The sequence below is a fragment of the Panulirus ornatus genome, chromosome 50 (genome assembly GCF_036320965.1).
Source record: "Panulirus ornatus isolate Po-2019 chromosome 50, ASM3632096v1, whole genome shotgun sequence".
Taxonomy (NCBI): domain Eukaryota; kingdom Metazoa; phylum Arthropoda; class Malacostraca; order Decapoda; family Palinuridae; genus Panulirus; species Panulirus ornatus.
In genome coordinates, this window is record NC_092273.1 from 23,471,652 (window position 1) to 23,493,945 (window position 22,294).

Genomic DNA, 22,294 nt, shown 5'->3' on the forward strand with positions numbered 1-22,294 from the left:
TCTGTGATGAAAGGAACTTACTGCAAACTGTTGGAGCCCAACTTTTATATGAAGGACTACTCACATGTAAGAATTTAGAAGTGCAGGTGTTCAATGAATATTAATGTGTTGTTTCAAGGAATAACACATTCTGCCAAAAACCTGAACATTTCAAGATGCGATTTAGTCATAAAAAGCACACCCTATTACTTTTAGGCATGATTAACACTTGTAATGTTAATTCAACAAAAAAACACATTAAGACATGAATAACTAATAGGAAACGTACCACAGCTGTCTGTTACCGCCCAGTCTGAAGTAGAAATCAATTATAAGATTAGAAGATTTTACTGGAAATTAGATTCATAAGAAAAGGTAGCTTCATTATAATTAGGTAACGGTTATAAGATTTGCTATACCTAATGATTTTATATTAGAAACAAAATATTACAAGTCCATATAAAGTTGTATGGTCACTTCATATCATTCTAGTATTTTCACAAATGGTATTATCAATTCAGTACTAAAAGTATAGAAATAATTCATGTTATAAGCTTGGACAGAAGGTTCACAGAAACTTCTATACAATAAATATTCAGCTACCTCGTTCACTTTCAGACAGCACTGAGGAATAATCAATGACATTGGGAACTAAAATATTTGTAAATGACAGATCAACTGAGGTGGGTTCAAAACTTTTATCCTAAATACCAATCGTTAATATTATACCTCACAGGTAACTCTGGCTTAATAACTCCATAGAATAAACACTTGCAAATCCCACTTCAGATTCAATTTCAGCTTAATGAGATATTTGTTGACAGGAAAGCTATTCTACAAAGATTAAGTAGTATGAACTGGTGTTAATGGATGACACAATCTATGGTTTAGTGCTTAAAAAAAAGGTGTTCCATCAAGGACATTAAATATATCCAAAACGTCAAAGGGAGAAAATTACTATGAATTCAGAAAAGCATTTCTGCCAAATATTAGATGTTCCAATTTTACATGAGCTAAAAAAAAAAAAGTTTTTGCAAGAGCAAAACTATAAAACCTTGCAAGTCAAATGTTATTAAGATGAACATTCATAGACATTTCTTATAGCATTGCATTAATTATAACACTCATACATATGAACAAATAAACCAATATCATCTCCATATTACCATAAAGAGCAATTATTTGGTACTCTAAATCAAGAGTAATACATGGTGGAGTAAAATAAGCATTCCAATGTTCTACTGACTTTGCAAATAAGTACTTCATTTATGTAACTGGGCAATAAAGGTAGTCAAACAAAGAGGCAGCCACAAAACACTTGTTTATAACTGTTGTACTCTAACCACACATCCAAATGTTGTTACAGGACTTAAGAACAAATTATTCACACTTTTAAGTCAATAACTTAATAAAACCTGTTGCAAATATTTTTTCTTTTGCTTCCTTGTCTTATGAAAAGAGGGCTATCTTCTTACCACACATATGATGTGTTATGTAAAGAGCAAAGTAAACAGTACCAAGTATCCGGAGCAAGTGTCACTCGAGTTTACAACTTACAGTTCAACCAATTACCATGATAAGCTCAGATTTAGTCGATCTGTTGTGCTCCAGTCCAAACATAATCAAACAAGACTTTTTGACTGTGACAATACAAATACACACGACAAAAAAGAAGTTACATAAACATATATAACAACAGCAACTATCTACCATAAGAAATAAGAGTAATCTATGTGTGGAGAGACTAATTTCTGCACTCTAACAGGAGGCTTGAAGAACACATGCACAATCCTGTTCTGTCAATGCAGGTTGAACCTCCCACAGGAAGTCTAAGTACCCCAACAAAGTATCAGTGCTCCCTAAAATTCACAATGGGCTAACCAATCACAATCCTACAAAAATAATTACAAGTCATTTCCCACTGAACAGGATTAACTAGCAAAGTGCCTGTCAACCATGAAAGAACCACAGATCAGAAAAAAGCCAAGTCAGCTAACTACAACGCACTTAGAAAGATGGGTGGAAGGTGAGTGTATTCTTTCCTCCTTTCTCACAGAATGCATGAATTAATTTCCCCACTTTTCATCTAACAGAGATTAAAGGTTGTATATCTGATTAAACAACAATAAGTTTCCTCATACAGAAAGGCATACAAAAAATCTTTTGTAAACAATATGCAAACCATCTCCTCATCCAAGGAAATGACTATTCAAAAAACAGGATAATTCAAAACGTAATCTCTGGCTCAGCGATGAGATTCATAAGGACAATTTCCAGGGAAAAAATGCAAACTGGGAAGAGAGCAACTAATATTAGGCTTACATGCTAAGAACCAGAGTTAAACAGTTAGGTTATGGTAACTCCATAGAAAAGCTCAATTATCATCAGAGGAACAACAAAATTTACTGTGGTGAAAACATTACAATGAATATTGATAAAATACAACAGTCAAGACAAAAGTGTACTATCATGTGAAAAAACTAGCAATCTACTGCCTGTGATACTACAATAAACCCTAGATACAAACATCCTTTTAAGCAAAAATGCCTATTGACTTAATTTGATCAAACATTCCAATGTTTATCTGGAGTAACCAGAAATGTAAGATATAAACTCCCAGATCACATATGATCAGATACACATATCCAGTTCACATAAAGCTAGTTTCAAAAGGATACTGAGAAAAAATTATTTTTTTTTATATACTTGACTGCTGTTTCCCACATTTGTGGGGCAGCACCAGAAAAAACAAAGACAAGCCACATTCACTACCTGTCATATGTAATGCACCAAATCCACAGCTCTCTGTCCAAAACCAAACCCTACAGACCTTTCCACAGTTTATCCCAAACGTTTAGCATGCCCTGGCTCAGACCACTGACAATTCATCGACCCCAGTATACCACAACATTCCAATTCACTCTTCCTGTATGTTCAGGCCCCAACCACTTAAAATCTTTTTCACTCCATACTTCCATCTCAATTTGGTTTCCTTGTTCCCTTCACTTCTGACATATATCTGTTCTTTGTCAACCTTTCCTCTCTCATTCTCTCTACATGTCCAACTCATTTCAGCACACCCTCTACAGCTCTCTCAACCACACCCCCTTTACTACCATGCATCTCTCTTACCCTTTCATCACTTACTTGATTAAACCACCTCACACCACACACTCCAAAACATCAACACGTCCTTCCTCCTCTGCACAGCCTTATCTACAGCCCATGCCTCGCATCTGTATAGTATTGTTGGGACTATCATACCTTCAAACATACCTATTTTGCTATCTATCTATCTATATCTCTAATGTCTGTTCCAATTAGAACTCCCTCAAAGGGGTGGCCACAGCAACAGAGTCACCATAAGTAAAGAACTCCACTTTGACAAATCAGACCTCAAACATAATTTTCCATCATGTTTTCATTATATATTCCTTGGTAGCAGCATCCAAAGTCAAGTAAATCCTGGTCGAAGCACTTGCTTTGCTCCTCCAAATATGCTCCCATGTTCTTGAATTTATCAAGATGAGCATCAAGGATATGGACTTTGGGAGACATCCTACAGCCCATTTTGCCATAGTTCTTCACCAGTCTCAACCAGCTCCACATAGTTTTCAGCCTTGTGATTGCCAGAGAAGCCCCAAACCACAGCGACAAAGCTGTACCAAGCTGCTTTCTCCTTCCTAGTGAGCATCTTGAAGAATTCCTTGTACTCCAGGATCTTCTTTATCTGTGGTCTGACGAAAACACCAGCTTTGACGTTTGCCTTAGACAGCTTAAGGAAGAAGGTACTTGAAGGCTGCAGACTCTTTATCCAGAGCTGCAACAAATTGTTTCATAAGGCCTATTTTTATGTGCAGTGAAAGTCTGGATACGTGATAGGGGTCCATTCTTGCCAGTCAGACGTTCAGAAGGGTCCATCAGGCAGAAGTAGCAATTTCTTAAGTGGTCAGTGGGTTCCTGCCAAATTCATGGGATAGTGAACTTCATGGCTCTCTTTTCTCCTCAGTATCATCCTGCAAAAGAACAATGTAAAATTGAGATTATGAAAAAAAATATATATTTGCTTATAAATCTATTACACCCATGATTAATGTGTAAGAGATGCTCTCAACATATTCCATATATGACATTTTTTCAATAACAGAAAATCTTAAAAAATAATTTAATTAACACTTTTTAAGGTTTCAAAAATTCTAAAAAATCTTATAACATAAAATTCAGCCATGCAAACAAGCAACCACTGTCTATCTTACCTTCCAGAGGTTTTTTTTGCAGTGCTAGCAAGTGAAATGAGGTGCCCAGAATTTGTCTTGATCCCAACAGGCATGCCAAAATATGCCTTTCAGGCCTCATACATCTTAGCAGATGCTGACAGGGAATACCTTTTCACTTGTTTTGATAAAATGGCCACAGACATAGCAAAACGCATCTGCTGGAAGCTAGCAGTCTCTAGATGCCTTCTCAGAAAAATGTATGTATACGTTAAGGGTTAAGAATGTGTGGAAGGCAAGAACATTATCTCGGAAAGCAAAATGGGTATGTTTGAAGGAATAGTGGTTCCAACAGTGTTATATGGTTGCGAGGCGTGGGCTACAGATAGGGTTGTGCCAAGGAGGGTGGATGTGTTGGAATTGAGACATCTGAGGACAATATGTGGTGTGAGGTGGTTTGATCGAGGAAGTAATGAAAGGGTAAGAGAGATGTGTGGTAATAAAAAGAGTGTGGTTGAGAGAGCAGAAAAGGGTGTATTGAAATGGTTTGGTCACAAGGAGAGAATGAGTGAGGAAAGATTGACAAAGAGGATATATGTGTCAGAGGTGGAGGGAACAAGGAGAAGTGGAAGACCAAATTGGAGGTGGAAGGGTGGAGTGAAAAAGGTTTTGAGCGATTGGGGCTTGAACATGCAGGAGGGTGAAAGGTGTGCAAGGACTAGAGTGAATTGGAATGATGTGGTATACTGGGGTCGACATGCTGTCAATGGATTGAACCAGGGTATGTGAAGAGTCTGGGGTAAACCATGGGAAATTTTGTGGGGCCTGGTTGTGGAAAGGGAGCTGTGGTTTCGGTGCATTACACATGACAGCTAGAGACTGAGTATGAATGAAGGTGGCCTTTGTAGTCTTTTCCTAGCGCTACCTTGCACACATGCAGGGGGAGGGGGGGTGTCATTTCATGTGTGGCGGGGTGGTGACGGGAATGAATAAAGGCAGTAAGTATGAATTATGTACATATGTACATATGTACATATGTACATGTATATGTGTATGTATATATATATGTATATGTTGAAATGTATAGGTATGTATATGTGCGTGTGTGGATGTGTATGTATTTACAGTGGTGGGTTGGGCCATTCTTTTGTCTATTCCCTTGCGCTACCTCGCTAACGTGGGAGACAACGACAGAGTATAATAAATGAATAAATGTATCCACTTAGGCAGTTAGATCTAAACTGAAGTGGTTGGCTCAAGGCCTTTATATTCATACTACCATCTATATTACTGGAAACTTCTAGAAAGTTCTATATCAGTTAGCACTGAATCTATAATGTTCTGAAAAATAGGTTTGTTTGTTTTTATTTTTTTTGCTTTGTCGCTGTCTCCCACGTTTGAGAGGTAGCGCAAGGAAACAGACGAAAGAAATGGCCCAACCCACCCCCATACACATGTATATACATACGTCCACACACGCAAATATACATACCTACACAGCTTTCCATGGTTTACCCCAGACGCTTCACATGCCTTGATTCAATCCACTGACAGCACGTCAACCCCGGTATACCACATCGCTCCAATTCACTCTATTCCTTGCCCTCCTTTCACCCTCCTGCATGTTCAGGCCCCGATCACACAAAATCTTTTTCACTCCATCTTTCCACCTCCAATGTGGTCTCCCTCTTCTCCTCGTTCCCTCCACCTCCGACACATATATCCTCTTGGATAAATAGGTAAATCTCAAAATATCAGTCCTGATCAAAACAGCAAAGTTTCAAGGGAACAATAGCTATATTCTATACTTTTTTGATGTAATCAATCATTACCCAGGACAACAAAAAATTTTTTAACACAGTATAATCACCAAATCCTGGCCAGTCTGGTATGCTTTGTAGATATTTACTCATGGCCTTTCAAAATTTCCTTTCTGCACAGCCCATAGCATTTATAAAGGATTCAGGCAATATGTTAAACAACCTTCAACCTTGGAAATCTATACTTAATTCTCTTTCTTGACCTGTTGCACCTTATGTTTTCAAAGTTAATATACTAGTCTTCTGTGACCTCATCACTTTTTTTTTTGTGTCTTTCCCATAAGTTTTTATCAAACTATGACTAAATGTGTCAAGAGAGAGTGTGGTATATGGGTGGCAGGCTGAGTTGTTTCATGTAGAGTCCACCCATAAGGGTTAAACTGGTAAGAATTTTGTTCAGAAGCACGGCCCCTCATATAAAATGAATTTCTATTAAATGAATTACATTTCGCTTGTGACAGGTTTTCCAAGAACATAACCCCGTCACAAGTCAAGGCACTGGTTTACCTACTTACCTTTTCCCACATCAGCAAAGTAGTGCTAGGAAGAGAGGAATGAACCTTCAAGGAAAAATCCTTACTTGGATTCGTCTTTTCCCTTTTAAAATGTTAACACAAAAGGGGAAAGACTTCCAATTACCTGCTCCAGCCTCTCTTAACTTCTTAACTACCTTCAAAGACATATGAGATATGTAAACTGTGATCTCGCTCCCCTATCCCCAAGGATAATTAAACTATTGTAAATGTAAAAATATAAAAGTGTATAAAAATAAATAAGACTGCTATCTCTGTACCTCCTGCATGTTGTAAAAGACAATTAAGATGGGCAGGATTAAGGGCTGGAAATTCTTCCTTCCTGTGTCATGACTTCTTAAAAGTAGAAATTGGAGGAGAAAAGCAAAGTTTTTCCTCAAAGACTCAAGCTCTTGATGCTACCTTACACAAGCAGGAGAGTCAAATAAGTGTACTAAAAAACAAATCACACACATGCTCTTGCATCTCAGTAAAAGTACACCAGTTTCAAGATTCTGAAATTCACTGCTAAATTTTTATAAAAAGACATATCAAATCTTCTAAGCCCATGGCTAAGCTTCAAATAAGCAAGCTAATCATCAGAAAATGTACACGTTTATTTTTTCATGAAATCTCTTTGCTATGTCAATCAGCACTGGACCTAAAACTTCATATTTCAAATTAAATCAATCATACAAAACAATGTCTAACTGTGCTAAAAATGAATTTGGTAGTCTCTCTTCCTTAACTAGCTTTTTCTGATTCTGCATATCAATGATGTGCAGCTAAAAAAGTAAGAAGCACTTGTGTACATGAGGAAGTCCATTTTTCATCATAAAACACTGGTAACTGGTTGGGTATGAGTGATTTCAGTAGTTGTATGGTTTCGTCCAACCCCTATGGAGTTAACGATAACAGAGATTGATAATTACATAGATGATTTAGCAAAACTGAGGAGCTGTTCTTTTTTCTCACTTAATTCTTCCTATCTATCAATATCTCTGATGCCTGTTCTGACTGGAACTCCCTTAAGGGGGTGCCCAAGGCAATAGAGTCACGATAACTAGAGAACTCTAGTGCCACTTCTTAGCCTTTACTGCCTCAACCTTAATAGAACACTCGCAGAGGGCAACTCTAATGCAGCGTTTGCAGAGGCTCCTACCTTATATTCCTACTGACTACTTCTAACTAATGCTCCTACCTGCTACTTCTACCTAATGTTTCTAACCAATGCTCCATGGACATTCAATAAATTAAACATGTATTTTTACCAACTTTCTCAAGTTGTTTACAAAAGTCTAATTTCTGACAATATATGAACACAACTAATTCATGTTTCACTCCTTTACTAGAAAAGGGACTGTCTGCAGATATTGTAATCAGATGCTAGAACTGTGGAAAGTAGAAAATTTCCAAATACAGTCAGCACATGTAATGAGTGTAAATCACTTGTGGATGGTAGGGGGGTAGAAATTACATACTACCTGAAAAAAAAATATAAACCGTTACCCAAGTGGTTTTCAGAAATACTATAAGGGAAAGAACTTTCAAGGAACTTCCTAAGCAGGCCAAAAGATGCCATATAAAATCATGGATAACAGTAGCATGCTGGATAAAATCACATGAATTAAGTAAATACAATACACCTTTGTCTTCAAAGATTTTGGAAATTGCACAAAATTGCTTTCCAGTTACTCAGTTGCTGAATAATAGAGGTTTTTCAACTCTTGCACTAAAGAAAAATATTCACACTTAGATCAAATCCAAAATACCCTAATGGAGGCAACTGTGACTTAATAACACTCTACAGAAGACCAGTTATTCATCACTGGGTCACAGAATGTCACATAAAAAGGATGGCAAGTCTGAAGCCTGACTATCAAAAGACTTCCTAACTAATGAAATCCAAGCTGAGCAAATCTTACTATAATAAAACATTTCAGCTGCTGCTCAAAATATATATTACAACCTATGGCTGAAAACGGATGGGGCTAGTTCTGGAAGGTTCTCGCAAACACACATACACACACAAGAAGACATCCCCTGATCATATTCAGAATTCAAAGATTCCCACTTAGACCATTAACCTCAGCCTGGGCACTCTAATGAGTACATATAATGATTACTGATGATTCTATTGTGTGAGCCTATCATTATAACTTTCCAATAATTGCTCATCTTAGATTACCCAGAGACAATTGCCCAGGCATAAATGTGAACAAGAATTTTCTGATGATAAGCCAACATTTAAGATGTGAGTTAGCCCTGACTGGGAGAAAAAAAAATTGATAGCAATGCAATTGTTTTTGAGGGCTATGACTGGCTGGTTCATGGAAGGTGGCTATCAGGGTGGATTGATATTCTAAAGGATTAGGTGGGTTTCATATGTAAAGGTATAGTTTACACATTCTACAGCTCGAGACAACATGAATCCCTAAAGTTCTGTTGAGGACATAAAAATTTGGAGTTGACATGGATAAAGAATTCAGGTTTAAACTTATGTGGGATAAGGAAGGAATCTTATATACGAATTCACAAAATCTTAACAATAAAAAGCAAAACCTCCTTGCAAAACTTTCTTACTTTGATCTTTAGGCCAACGTTTGTGGGATGGTGCATACAGGCAGATGAGGGCAAAGGTGTAGATGTTCCACATACCATATACTCCCGTAAAGAATGCACTGGTGTACTCCAACTTTATGTTTTCATTCCAATTCCACTGGCCCTCTGATAACTGGAAAATCAATCACAGTAAGAATAATAATAATATAACAATAATGATAATAATAATAATAATAATGATAATAATAATAATAATTCATACTATTCACCATTTCCCGCATTAGCAAGGTAGCGCTAAGAACAGAGGACTGGGCCTCTGAGGGAATGTCCTCACCTGGCCCCCTTCTCTGTTCCTTCTTTTGAATTAAAAAAAAAAAAAAAAAAAAAAAAACGAGAGGGGAGGATTTCCAGCCCCCCGCTCCCTCCCCTTTTAGTCGCCTTCTACAACACGCAGGAATACGTGGGAAGTATTCTTTCTCCCCTATCCCCAGGGATAAATAATAATAATAATAATAATAATAATAATAATAATAATAATAATAATAATGTATGTATGACTCATGGTGAGGTGCCTGAGGATTGGCGGAATGCGTGCATAGTGCCATTGTACAAAGGCAAAGGGGATAAGAGTGAGTGCTCAAATTACAGAGGTATAAGTTTGTTGAGTATTCCTGGTAAATTATATGGGAGGGTATTGATAGAGAGGGTGAAGGCATGTACAGAGCATCAGATTGGGAAAGAGCAGTGTGGTTTCAGAAGTGGTAGAGGATGTGTGGATCAGGTGTTTGCTTTGAAGAATGTATGTGAGAAATACTTAGAAAAGCAAATGGATTTGTATGTAGCATTTATGGATCTGGAGAAGGCATATGATAGAGTTGATAGAGATGCTCTGTGGAAGGTTTGTATTAAGAATATATGGTGTGGGAGGCAAGTTGTTAGAAGCAGTGAAAAGTTTTTATCGAGGATGTAAGGCATGTGTACGTGTAGGAAGAGAGGAAAGTGATTGGTTCTCAGTGAATGTAGGTTTGTGGCAGGGGTGTGTGATGTCTCCATGGTTGTTTAATTTGTTTATGGATGGGGTTGTTAGGGAGGTAAATGCAAGAGTTTTGGAAAGAGGGGCAAGTATGAAGTCTGTTGGGGATGAGAGAGCTTGGGAAGTGAGTCAGTTGTTGTTCGCTGATGATACAGCGCTGGTGGCTGATTCATGTGAGAAACTGCAGAAGCTGGTGACTGAGTTTGGTAAAGTGTGTGAAAGAAGAAAGTTAAGAGTAAATGTGAATAAGAGCAAGGTTATTAGGTACAGTAGGGTTGAGGGTCAAGTCAATTGGGAGGTAAGTTTGAATGGAGAAAAACTGGAGGAAGTAAAGTGTTTTAGATATCTGGGAGTGGATCTGGCAGCGGATCGAACCATGGAAGCGGAAGTGGATCATAGGGTGGGGGAGGGGGCGAAAATCCTGGGAGCCTTGAAGAATGTGTGGAAGTCGAGAACATTATCTCGGAAAGCAAAAATGGGTATGTTTGAAGGAATAGTGGTTCCAACAATGTTGTATGGTTGCGAGGCGTGGGCTATGGATAGAGTTGTGCGCAGGAGGATGGATGTGCTGGAAATGAGATGTTTGAGGACAATGTGTGGTGTGAGGTGGTTTGATCAAGTAAGTAACGTAAGGGTAGGAGAGATGTGTGGAAATAAAAAGAGCATGGTTGAAAGAGCAGAAGAGGGTGTTTTGAAATGGTTTGGGCACATGGAGAGAATGAGTGAGGAAAGAGGAGTGAGTGAGGAAAGAGGATATATGTGTCGGAGGTGGAGGGAATGAGGAGAAGTGGGAGACCAAATTGGAGGTGGAAAGATGGAGTGAAAAAGATTTTGTGTGATCGGGGCCTGAACATGCAGGAGGGTGAAAGGAGGGCAAGGAATAGAGTGAATTGGAGCGATGTGGTATACCGGGGTTGACGTGCTGTCAGTGGATTGAATCAGGGCATGTGAAGCGTCTGGGGTAATCCATGGAAAGCTGTGTAGGTATGTATATTTGCGTGTGTGGACGTATGTATATACATGTGTATGGGGGTGGGTTGGGCCATTTCTTTCGTCTGTTCCCTTGCGCTACCTCGCAAACGCAGGAGACAACGACAAAGCAAAAAAAAAATAAATAAAAAAAAATAATAATAATAATAATAATAATAATAATAATAATAATAATAATAATAAATAAATAAACAAATAAATAAATATTCATTCCCGTCGCCACCCCGCCATACACAAAATGACAACCCCCTCCCCCTGCATGTGCACGAGGTAGCGCTAGGAAAAGACAACAAAGACCTCATTTGTTCACACTCAGCCTCCAGCTGTCATGTATAATGAACCAAAACCACAGCTCCCTTTCCACATCTAGGCCCCACAAAACTTTCCATGGTTTACCCCAGACGCTTCACATGCCCTGGTTCAATCCACTGACAGCATGTCGACCCCGGTATAATAATAATAATAATAATAATTTTTTTTTTTTTTCATACTATTTGCCATTTCCCGTGTTAGCGAGGTAGCGTTAAGAACAGAGAACTGGGCCTTAGAGGGAATATCCTCACCTGACCCCCTTCTCTGTTCCTTCTTTTGGAAAATTAAAAAAAACAAGAATGGGGAGGATTTCCAGCCACCCGCTCCCTCCCCTTTTAGTCGCCTTCTACGACACGCAGGGAATACGTGGGAAATATTCTTTCTCCCCTATCCCTATCCCCTACCAATGGGAACATTGGCAAGGAGGCTAATGGGGAGGTAATAACAAGTAGTGGTGAAGTGAGAGGGAGAAAGAGTGAGTATTTTGAAGGCTTGTTGAATGTGTTTGATGATAGAGTGGCAGATATAGGGTGTTTTGGTTGAGGTGGTGTGCAAAGTGAGAGGGTCAGTGAGAATGATTTGGTAAACAGAGAAGAGGGAGTGAAAGCTTTGCAGACGATGAAAGCTGGCAAGGTAGCGGGTCAGCAGGTTTGGATGGTATTGCAGTGGAATTTATTAAAAAAGGGGTGACTGTGTTGTTGACTCGTTGGTGAGGATATTCAATGTATGTATGGCTCATGGTGAAGTGCCTGAGGATTGGCAGAATGCATGCATAGTGCCATTGTACAAGGCAAAGGGGATAAAGGTGAGTGTTCAAATTACAAAGTTATAAGTTCGTTGAGTATTCCTGGGAAATTACATGGCAGGGTATTGACTGAGAGGGTCAATGCATGTTTCAGAAATGGTAGAGGATGCGTGGATCAGGTGTTTGCTTTGAAGAATGAATGTGAGAAATACTTAGAAAAACAAATGTATGTAGCATTTAGGGATTTGGAGAAGGCATATGATAGAGTTGACAGAGATGCTGTGTGGAAGGTATTAAGAGTATATAGTGTGGGAGGAAATTGCTAGAAGCAGTGAACACTTTTTATCCAGGATGTAAGTCATGTGTACAAGTAGGAGGAGAGGAAAGCGATTGGTTCCCAGTGAATGTCAGTTTGCGGCAGGGGTGCGTGATGTCTCCATGGTTGTTTAATTTGTTTATGGATGAGGTTGTTAGGGAGGTGAATGCAAGAGTTTTGGATAGAGGGCATGTATGTATAAAAGAGAGGCAGGTGGTCAAGAGAAAGGTGCAAGAGGTGAAAAAGAGGGCAAATGAGAGTTGGGGTGTGAGAGTATCATTAAATTCTAGGAAGAATAAAAAGATGTTTTGGATGGAGGTAAATAAAGTGCGTAAGACAAGGGAACAAATGGGAACTTCAGTGAAGGGGGATAATGGGAAGGTGATAACAAGTAGTGGTGATGTGAGAAGGAGATGGAGTGAGTATTTTGAAGGTTTGTTGAATGTGTTAGATGATAGAGTGGCAGAAATAGGGTGTTTTGGTCGAGGTGGTGTGCAAAGTGAGAGGGTTAGGGAGAATGATTTGGTAAAGAGAGAAGAGGTAGTAAAAGCTTTGTGGAAGACGGAAGCTGGCAAGGCAGCAGGTTTGGATGGTATTGCAGTGGAATTTATTAAAAAGGGGTGACTGTATTGTTGACTGATTGTTAAGGTTATTTAATGTATGTATGACTCATGGTCATTCCTCGCGTGTCGTAGAAAGCGACTAGAGGGGACGGGAGCGGGGGGCCAGAAATCCCCCCCACCTTGTACTTTTTAACTTTCTAAAATGGGAAACAGAAGAAGGAGTCACGCGGGGAGTGCTCATCCTCCTCGAAGGCTCAGATTGGGGTGCCTAAATGTGTGTGGATGTAACCAAGATGTGAAAAAAGGAGAGATAGGTAGTATGTTTGAGGAAAGGAACCTGGATGTTTTGGCTCTGAGTGAAACGAAGCTCAAGGGTAAAGGGGACGAGTGGTTTGGGAATGTCTTGGGAGTAAAGTCAGGGGTTAGTGAGAGGACAAGAGCAAGGGAAGGAGTAGCAGTACTCCTGAAACAGGAGTTGTGGGAGTATGTGATAGAATGTAAGAAAGTAAATTCTCGATTAATATGGGTAAAACTGAAAGTTGATGGAGAGAGATGGGTGATTATTGGTGCATATGCACCTGGGCATGAGAAGAAAGATCATGAGAGGCAAGTGTTTTGAGAGCAGCTGAATGAGTGTGTTAGTGGTTTTGATGCACGAGACCGGGTTATAGTGATGGGTGATTTGAATGCAAAGGTGAGTAATGTGGCAGTTGAGGGAATAATTGGTATACATGGGGTGTTCAGTGTTGTAAATGGAAATGGTGAAGAGCTTGTAGATTTATGTGCTGAAAAAGGACTGATGATTGGGAATACCTGGTTTAAAAAGCGAGATATACATAAGTATACTTATGTAAGTAGGAGAGATGGCCAGAGAGCGTTATTGGATTACGTGTTAATTGACAGGTGCGCGAAAGAGAGACTTTTGGATGTTAATGTGCTGAGAGGTGCAACTGGAGGGATGTCTGATCATTATCTTGTGGAGGCTAAGGTGAAGATTTGTATGGGTTTTCAGAAAAGAAGAGTGAATGTTGGGGTGAAGAGGGTGGTGAGAGTAAGTGAGCTTGGGAAGGAGACTTGTGTGAGGAAGTACCAGGAGAGACTGAGTACAGAATGGAAAAAGGTGAGAACAATGGAAGTAAGGGGAGTGGGGGAGGAATGGGATGTATTTAGGGAATCAGTGATGGATTGCACAAAAGATGCTTGTGGCATGAGAAGAGTGGGAGGTGGGTTGATTAGAAAGGGTAGTGAGTGGTGGGATGAAGAAGTAAGAGTATTAGTGAAAGAGAAGAGAGAGGCATTTGGACGATTTTTGCAGGGAAAAAATGCAATTGAGTGGGAGATGTATAAAAGAAAGAGACAGGAGGTCAAGAGAAGGGTGCAAGAGGTGAAAAAAAGGGCAAATGAGAGTTGGGGTGAGAGAGTATCATTTTAAATTTTATTAGAATAAAAAGATGTTCTGGAAGGAGGTAAATAAAGTGCGTAAGACAAGGGAACAAATGGGAACTTCAGTGAAGGGCGCAAATGGGGAGGTGATAACAGGTAGTGGTGATGTGAGAAGGAGATGGAGTGAGTATTTTGAAGGTTTGTTGAATGTGTTTGATGATAGAGTGGCAGATATAGGGTGTTTTGGTTGAGGTGGTGTGCAAAGTGAGAGGGTTAGCGAAAATGATTTGGTAAACAGAGAAGAGGTAGTAAAAGCTTTGCGGAAGATGAAAGCCGGCAAGGCAGCAGGTTTGGATGGTATTGCAGTGGAATTTATTAAAAAAGGGGGTGACTGTATTGTTGACTGGTTGGTAAGGTTATTTAATGTATGTATGACTCATGGTGAGGTGCCTGAGGATTGGCGGAATGCGTGCATAGTGCCATTGTACAAAGGCAAAGGGGATAAGAGTGAGTGCTCAAATTACAGAGGTATAAGTTTGTTGAGTATTCCTGGTAAATTATATGGGAGGGTATTGATTGAGAGGGTGAAGGCATGTACAGAGCATCAGATTGGGGAAGAGCAGTGTGGTTTCAGAAGTGGTAGAGGATGTGTGGATCAGGTGTTTGCTTTGAAGAATGTATGTGAGAAATACTTAGAAAAGCAAATGGATTTGTATGTAGCATTTATGGATCTGGAGATGGCATATGATAGAGTTGATAGAGATGCTCTGTGGAAGGTATTAAGAATATATGGTGTGGGAGGAAAGTTGTTAGAAGCAGTGAAAAGTTTTTATCGAGGATGTAAGGCATGTGTATGTGTAGGAAGAGAGGAAAGTGATTGGTTCTCAGTGAATGTAGGTTTGCGGCAGGGGTGTGTGATGTCTCCATGGTTGTTTAATTTGTTTATGGATGGGGTTGTTAGGGAGGTGAATGCAAGAGTTTTGGAAAGAGGGGCAAGTATGAAGTCTGTTGGGGATGAGAGAGCTTGGGAAGTGAGTCAGTTGTTGTTCACTGATGATACAGCGCTGGTGGCTGATTCATGTGAGAAACTGCAGAAACTGGTGACTGAGTTTGGTAAAGTGTGTGGAAGAAGAAAGTTAAGAGTAAATGTGAATAAGAGCAAGGTTATTAGGTACAGTAGGGTTGAGGGTCAAGTCAATTGGGAGGTGAGTTTGAATGGAGAAAAACTGGAGGAAGTGAAGTGTCTTAGATATCTGGGAGTGGATCTGGCAGCGGATGGAACCATGGAAGCGGAAGTGGATCATAGGGTGGGGGAGGGGGCGAAAATTCTGGGAGCCTTGAAGAATGTGTGGAAGTCGAGAACATTATCTCGGAAAGCAAAAATGGGTATGTTTGAAGGAATAGTGGTTCCAACAATGTTGTATGGTTGCGAGGCGTGGGCTATGGATAGAGTTGTGTGCAGGAGGATGGATGTGCTGGAAATGAGATGTTTGAGGACAATGTGTGGTGTGAGGTGGTTTGATCGAGTAAGTAACGTAAGGGTAAGAGAGATGTGTGGAAATAAAAAGAGCGTGGTTGAGAGAGCAGAAGAGGGTGTTTTGAAATGGTTTGGGCACATGGAGAGAATGAGTGAGGAAAGATTGACCAAGAGGATATATGTGTCGGAGGTGGAGGGAACGAGGAGAAGAGGGAGACCAAATTGGAGGTGGAAAGATGGAGTGAAAAAGATTTTGTGTGATCGGGGCCTGAACATGCAGGAGGGTGAAAGGAGGGCAAGGAATAGAGTGAATTGGAGCGGTGTGGTATACCGGGGTTGACATGCTGTCAGTGGATTGAATCAGGGCGTGTGAAGCGTCTGGGGTAAACCATGGAAAGCTGTGTAGGTATGTATTTTTGCGTGTGTGGACGTATGTATATACATGTGTATGGGGGTGGGTTGGGCCATCTCTTTCGTCTGTTTCCTTGCGCTACCTCGCAAACGCGGGAGACAGCGGCAAAAAAAAAAAAAAAAAAATGACTCATGGTGAGGTGCCTGAGGATTGGCAGAATGCTTGCATAGTGCCATTGTACAATGGCAAAGGGGTTAAAAGTGAGTACTCAAATTACAGAGGTATAAGTTTGTTGAGTATTCCTGGAAAATTATATGGGAGGGTATTGATTGAGAGGGTGAAGGCATGTACAGAGCATCAGATTGGGGAAGAGCAGTGTGGTTTCAGAAGTGGTAGAGGATGTGTGGATCAGGCGCTTGCTTTGAAGAATGTATGTGAGAAATACTTAGAAAAGCAAATGGATTTGTCTGTAGCACTTCTGGATCTGGAGAAGGCATATGATAGAGTTGACAGAGATGCTCTGTGGAAGGTATTAAGAATATATGGTGGGGGGGGGGGGCAAGTTGTTAGCTGCAGTGAAACGTTTTTATCGAGGATGTAAGGCATGTGTATATGTAGGAAGAGAGGAAAGTGATTGGTTCTCAGTGACTGTAGGTTTGTGGCAAGGAAGTGTGATGTCTCCATGGTTGTTTAATTTGTTTATGGATGGGGTTGTTAGGGAGGTGAATACAAGAGTTTTGGAATGAGGGGCAAGTATGCAGTCTGTTGTGGATGAGAGAGCTTGGGAAGTGAGTCAGTTGTTGTTCGCTGATGATACAGCGCTGGTGGCTGATTCGGGTGAGAAACTGCAGAGGCTGGTGACTGAGTTTGGTAAAGTGTATGAAAGAAGAAAGCTGAGAGTAATTGTGAATAAGAGCAAGTTAGGTACAGCAGGGTTGAGGGACAAGTCAATTGGGAGGTAAGTTTGAATGGAGAAAAACTGGAGGAAGTGAAGTGTTTTAGATATCTGGGAGTGGATTTGGCAACAGATGGAACCATGGAAGCGGAAGTGAATCATAGGGTGGGGGAGGGGGTGAAAGTTCTGGGAGCGTTGAAAAATATGTGGAAGTCGAGAACATTATCTCGGAAAGCAAAAATGGGTTGTTTGAAGGAATAGTGTTTCCAGCTACGTTGTATGGTTGCGAGGCGTGGGCTATAGATAGAGTTGTGCGGAGGAGGGTGGATCTGCTGGAAATGAGATTTTTGAGGACAATATGTGGTGCGAGGTGGTTTGATCGAGTAAGTAATTATAGGGTAAGAGAGATGTGTGGTAATCAAAAGAGTGTGGTTGAGAGAGCAGAGGAGGGTGTTTTGAAATGGTTTGGTCACATGGAGAGAATGAGTGAGGAAAGATTGACCAAGAGGATATATGTGTCAGAGGTAGAGGGAACAAGGAGAAGTGGGAGACCAAATTGGAGGTGGAAAGATGGAGTGAAAAAGATTTTGAGTGATCGGGGCCTGAGCATGCAGGAGGGTGAAAGGCGTGCAAAGGAATAGAGTGAATTGGAACGACGTGGTATCCCAGGGTCGACGTGCTGTCAATGGATTGAACCAGGGCGTGTGAAGCGTCTGGGGTAAACCATGGAAAGTTCTGTGGGGCCTGGATGTGGAAAGGGAGCTGTGGTTTCAGTGCATTATACATGACAGCTAGAGACTGAGTGTGAACGAATGTGGCCTTTGTTGTCTTTTCCTAGCACTACCTCGCACACATGCAGGGGGGAGGGGGTTGTTATTTCATGTGTGGCGGGGTGGCAATGGGAATGAATAAAGGCAGACAGTATGAATTATGTACATGTGTATATATGTATATGTCTGTGTGTGTGCATATACAGGTGTATCTTAAGATGTATAGGTATGTATATTTGCATGTGTGGACGTATATGTATATACATGTGTATGTGGGTGGGTTGGGCTATTGTTTCGTCTGTTTCCTTGCACTATCTCACTAACGCAGGAGAGAGCGACAAAAGTAAAATAAAATAAATAAATTAATAAATATCTAACCTGTCCAAGGATGAAACCAATAACAGTCATTGCAGCACACAGCAAAGTAGCCAACATGAGAACCTTGAAGCGGTAGATTATGCCCTCATAATGTAGGCGTCGCGCAGATGACATTGCTGGCAAAGACTGACGTTTACTACTAATATTCATGAACACCTGAATAGAAGAACAAATCATTTAGCACCTTCTCTCTGTAACAATAATGAAGCTTGAATTATGTTACGATGATATGAAATTTAATTAAAGGTCAATGAAATACATAAAGCTAATATATATTCTTTTTCATAATTATCAGGAAGCTTGAAAATTTTTCCCTCACATCATTTCACAAATTGTACTGTTGCCTAAATAAACTGATCTCACCTTCCAAATCATATATGAGAGGAAGCAGAAGTAAAGACCAGCACATATGCCTGCAAGAATGATGAATGCCAGGGCCAAGTTTGTGCCTACTTCTGTTACCCAGATGGAGTAGAATGGATTACGAAGTTGTACTCCACGTTCACACATATCAAAAATGAAGAGACATAGGCATCCTCCAAGCACAGCACTTAGGTGACGCCAGTACACACGAATTCTATTTCGCTCAATGTCATCCTGTGGGTATTAACAGTGTTTATGGGCAGTGAAATAGAAGTGTGGCACTGAAAGTATGTAACAATGACTAAGGAACAAAGTATTCCATTTCCAGTGAGCAAATGCACAAATATCAAACATAGATTCAAATTCACTTCAGTAGTACCATCCTGCATCTATATGGTAACAATATACACTATCTATTAATTATTTATTTATCATACTTTGTCACTGTTTCCTGCATTAGTGAGGTAGCACAAGGAAACAGACGAAAGAATGACACTATCCACCCACATACACATGCATATACATATACATCCACACACGCACATATATATACCTATACATTTCAACGTATACATATATATACATACACAGACATACACACATACACATGTACATAATCCATACTTGCTACCTTTATTCGTTCCCGTCGCCATCCCACCACATATGAAATGACAACTCCCTCCCCCCCGCACGCGCGTGAGGTAGCACTAGGAAAAGACTACAAAGGCCGCATTTGTTTACACTCAATCTCTAGCTGTCATGTATAATGCACCGAAACCACGGCTCCCTTTCCACATCCAGGCCCCACAAAACTTTATGTGGTTTACCCCAGATGCTTCACATGCCCTGGTTCAATCCACTGACAGCACGTCAACCCTGGTATACCAAATCGTTCCAATTCACTCTATTCCTTTCATGCCTTTCACCCTCCTATATGTTCATGCCCCGATCACTCAAAATCTTCTTTCACTCCATCCTTCCACCTCCAATTTGGTCTCCCATTTCTCCTCGTTCCCTCCACCTCTAACACATATATCATCTTTGTCAATCTTACCCCACTCATTCTCTCCATGTGACCAAACCATTTAAATACACCCTCTTCTGCTCTCTCAACCACACTCTTTTTAGTACCACACATTTCTTTTACCCTTTCATTACTTACTCAATCAAACCACCTCACACAACATATTTTCCTCAAACATCTCATTTCCAACACATCCATCCTCCTCCGTACAACCCTACCTATAGCTCACGCTATAAACTATATTCACAAAAATAAAAATGTGCAACTAGTTTATCATATCACAATTCAATTTACCCATCTGTATCATATAAGCCAGCCCCTACTACAAATCAAGGTGGCTCATACAGAACTGACTGCACACACCATGTTCTTAAAACACTTGTACACAATCCTGAATTGTCTGTCACACCTTTCACCCTCATTCCTTTACTTTGGTTTTCCACTTCTCCAACCAAAATCTAATTTTCTGATATAGCTCTCTCTGCAGAAGTTGGTGACTGAGTTTGGTATAGTGTGTGAAAGAAGAAAGAGAGAGTAAATGTGAATAAGAGCAAGGTTATTAGGTTCAGTAGGGTTGAGGGACAAGTTAATTCGGAGGTAAGTTTGAAAGGAGGAAAACTGGAGGAAGTGAAGTGTTTTTAGATATCTGAGAGTGGACTTAGCAGCGGATGGAACCTTGGAAGCGGAAGTGAGTCACACGGTGGGGGAGGGAGCGAAGGTTCTGGGAGTGTTGAAAAATGTGTGGAAAGCAAGAATGTTATCTTGAAGAGCAAAAATGGGTATGTTTGAAGGAATAGTGGTTCCAACATTGTTATATGATAGCAAGGCATGGGCTACAGTTATCCAAAGACCCCTCAAGCCCCAATTCAACTATTATAAAGAAAATACCAAGCACTGACTATTCAAATGCCCTGCATTTTCTGCACACAGACGCACTCACAACAATATCAGTTTCATGAAAGAAAATGCAAAAGTAAAAAAGCTAATGAATAAAGAGTTCATTGTAGAACGGCAGGACACAGAAAGAGAAGTCTCTCTGCAAAGGCACATAAAAGCAACAGGGAAGGTTTTGTTGAACATGTGAAAGATGCCACATCACCAGAAAATGACATTGGTAATAACTGCAGAGAACATATAAGCAGGAAAATGTTAAACCACCAGTTCTTATATATAATGACTCCACAACTGATACTTCAGGGAAGTCAACTGAAAGAACCAAGCTCATGAAACAGTAGAAAGTCCAAGCAAAAGCAAAAGCTGTTGAAGAAGCACTTTTATCAAAGAGGGACTGGAGATAAATTTACTTATACCTCTATTTCTGAGGAAAGGAGATGCAGATCTATGGCAGACTTACATGAAGGTTTATGGATCATGACCACTGGTTTCAAAATACATGAATCCATCCCCAAGTTCTCTAAGTTAATAATACATGTCTTCAGCTGTAACAAAAACTTAAACACAAATTATATGAGGCTGGTTTTTGACAAAGTAAAAAAGTTGATTTTCATAAGGAAACACCTGAAATTTCTTGAAGAAAGGAGGGGACATGAAAAACCACTTAGAAAAGCCACTTAAATAATAATTTTTATATCATCAATGAATGATTTCTTTTCAGCATTTGAACTGGTATTGATTCTCAGAATATCTTTTTTTCTTTTCTTTCATACTATTCGCCATTTCCCGTGTTAGCGAGGTAGCGTTAAGAACAGAGGACTGGGCCTTTGAGGGAATATCCTCACCTGGCCCCCTTCTCTGTTCCTTCTTTTGGAAAATTAAAAAAAGAAAAAAGTTACAAAAGCATTAACTAATCTCTCTTGTGTACAGTAGCAGACATATGCTTATTTTCTATAACACGAATGATTATAATCACTGTGTAAATTTCCTCATTCCGTCTGTTCCATACACCCACAACTCTTATTTCTTTTATTTCAGTTTTATTAGCTGAGTGAGGTACAATGCTGTCTTAAGCAGATTACCCACTTACCCTACATACTGGATTATGATTCATAATACCAGTTCAAGGACATTTCTAACAAATTTCTACCACCCAAAGAATCTGCTTGTCCTGGACCATGATACTTCCCAATTTCTCATGACACCCAAATATCATCACTCAAATCCTTAATAGTTCTAACATAAGCAGTATTCACTGCGATACAGTAAAGGATTTTTCAGTGAATTTCCTAGTATTCTACTGTATGGTAGCAATAACAAGGAATTTCTGTGCTTATCAAGTCTCACAAAACCCCAAAGTCCCCCAGAATTCCCCAGCAGACATTAATCTTCCTCATAACACATACATTTCTATGAGAAAATAAGCTTCACTAAAAAAAAAAAAAAAGCTTCACCTAACAACAGCAATGGGAAAGTATATGAAATGAGAAAATTGGGAGCTAATATGAATAAAATCAAAGTCATCAATTGTAGCAGGAGAGAGTTATAGGCCGGTTGGAGTGTAAGTTCTATCTATCTATCTATATCTCTGTAGCCTGTTCCAATTGGAACAGGTGTTCTTGGTCATTTCCACTAACCCCCTGCAAGTATTGTCCATATGCCTCTCTCTTCTCTTTCAATAACAACCTTACTTCTACATCCCACCACTCACC

The 22,294-nt window shown here is 39.9% G+C and overlaps 1 protein-coding gene across 5 annotated transcripts in view; it reads right to left on the reverse strand.

Annotated features, from left to right (window-relative positions):
• wls (Wnt ligand secretion mediator) overlaps positions 1-22,294 on the reverse strand; it is a 93,765-nt gene that overhangs the window by 37,840 nt on the left and 33,631 nt on the right. For 2 of the 5 annotated variants that reach the window (XM_071691530.1, XM_071691528.1), the window contains exons 7-10: positions 18,665-18,898; positions 18,302-18,457; positions 9,109-9,259; positions 269-292 (exon numbers count right to left, since the gene is read on the reverse strand). In XM_071691530.1, the coding sequence (XP_071547631.1) occupies positions 269-292; positions 9,109-9,259; positions 18,302-18,457; positions 18,665-18,898 (565 nt within the window). Of the gene's footprint in view, positions 1-268; positions 293-5,931; positions 8,010-9,108; positions 9,260-18,301; positions 18,458-18,664; positions 18,899-22,294 lie in introns of those variants that run through there. The other 3 variants (XM_071691531.1, XM_071691529.1, XM_071691532.1) reach the window with 2 other exon arrangements.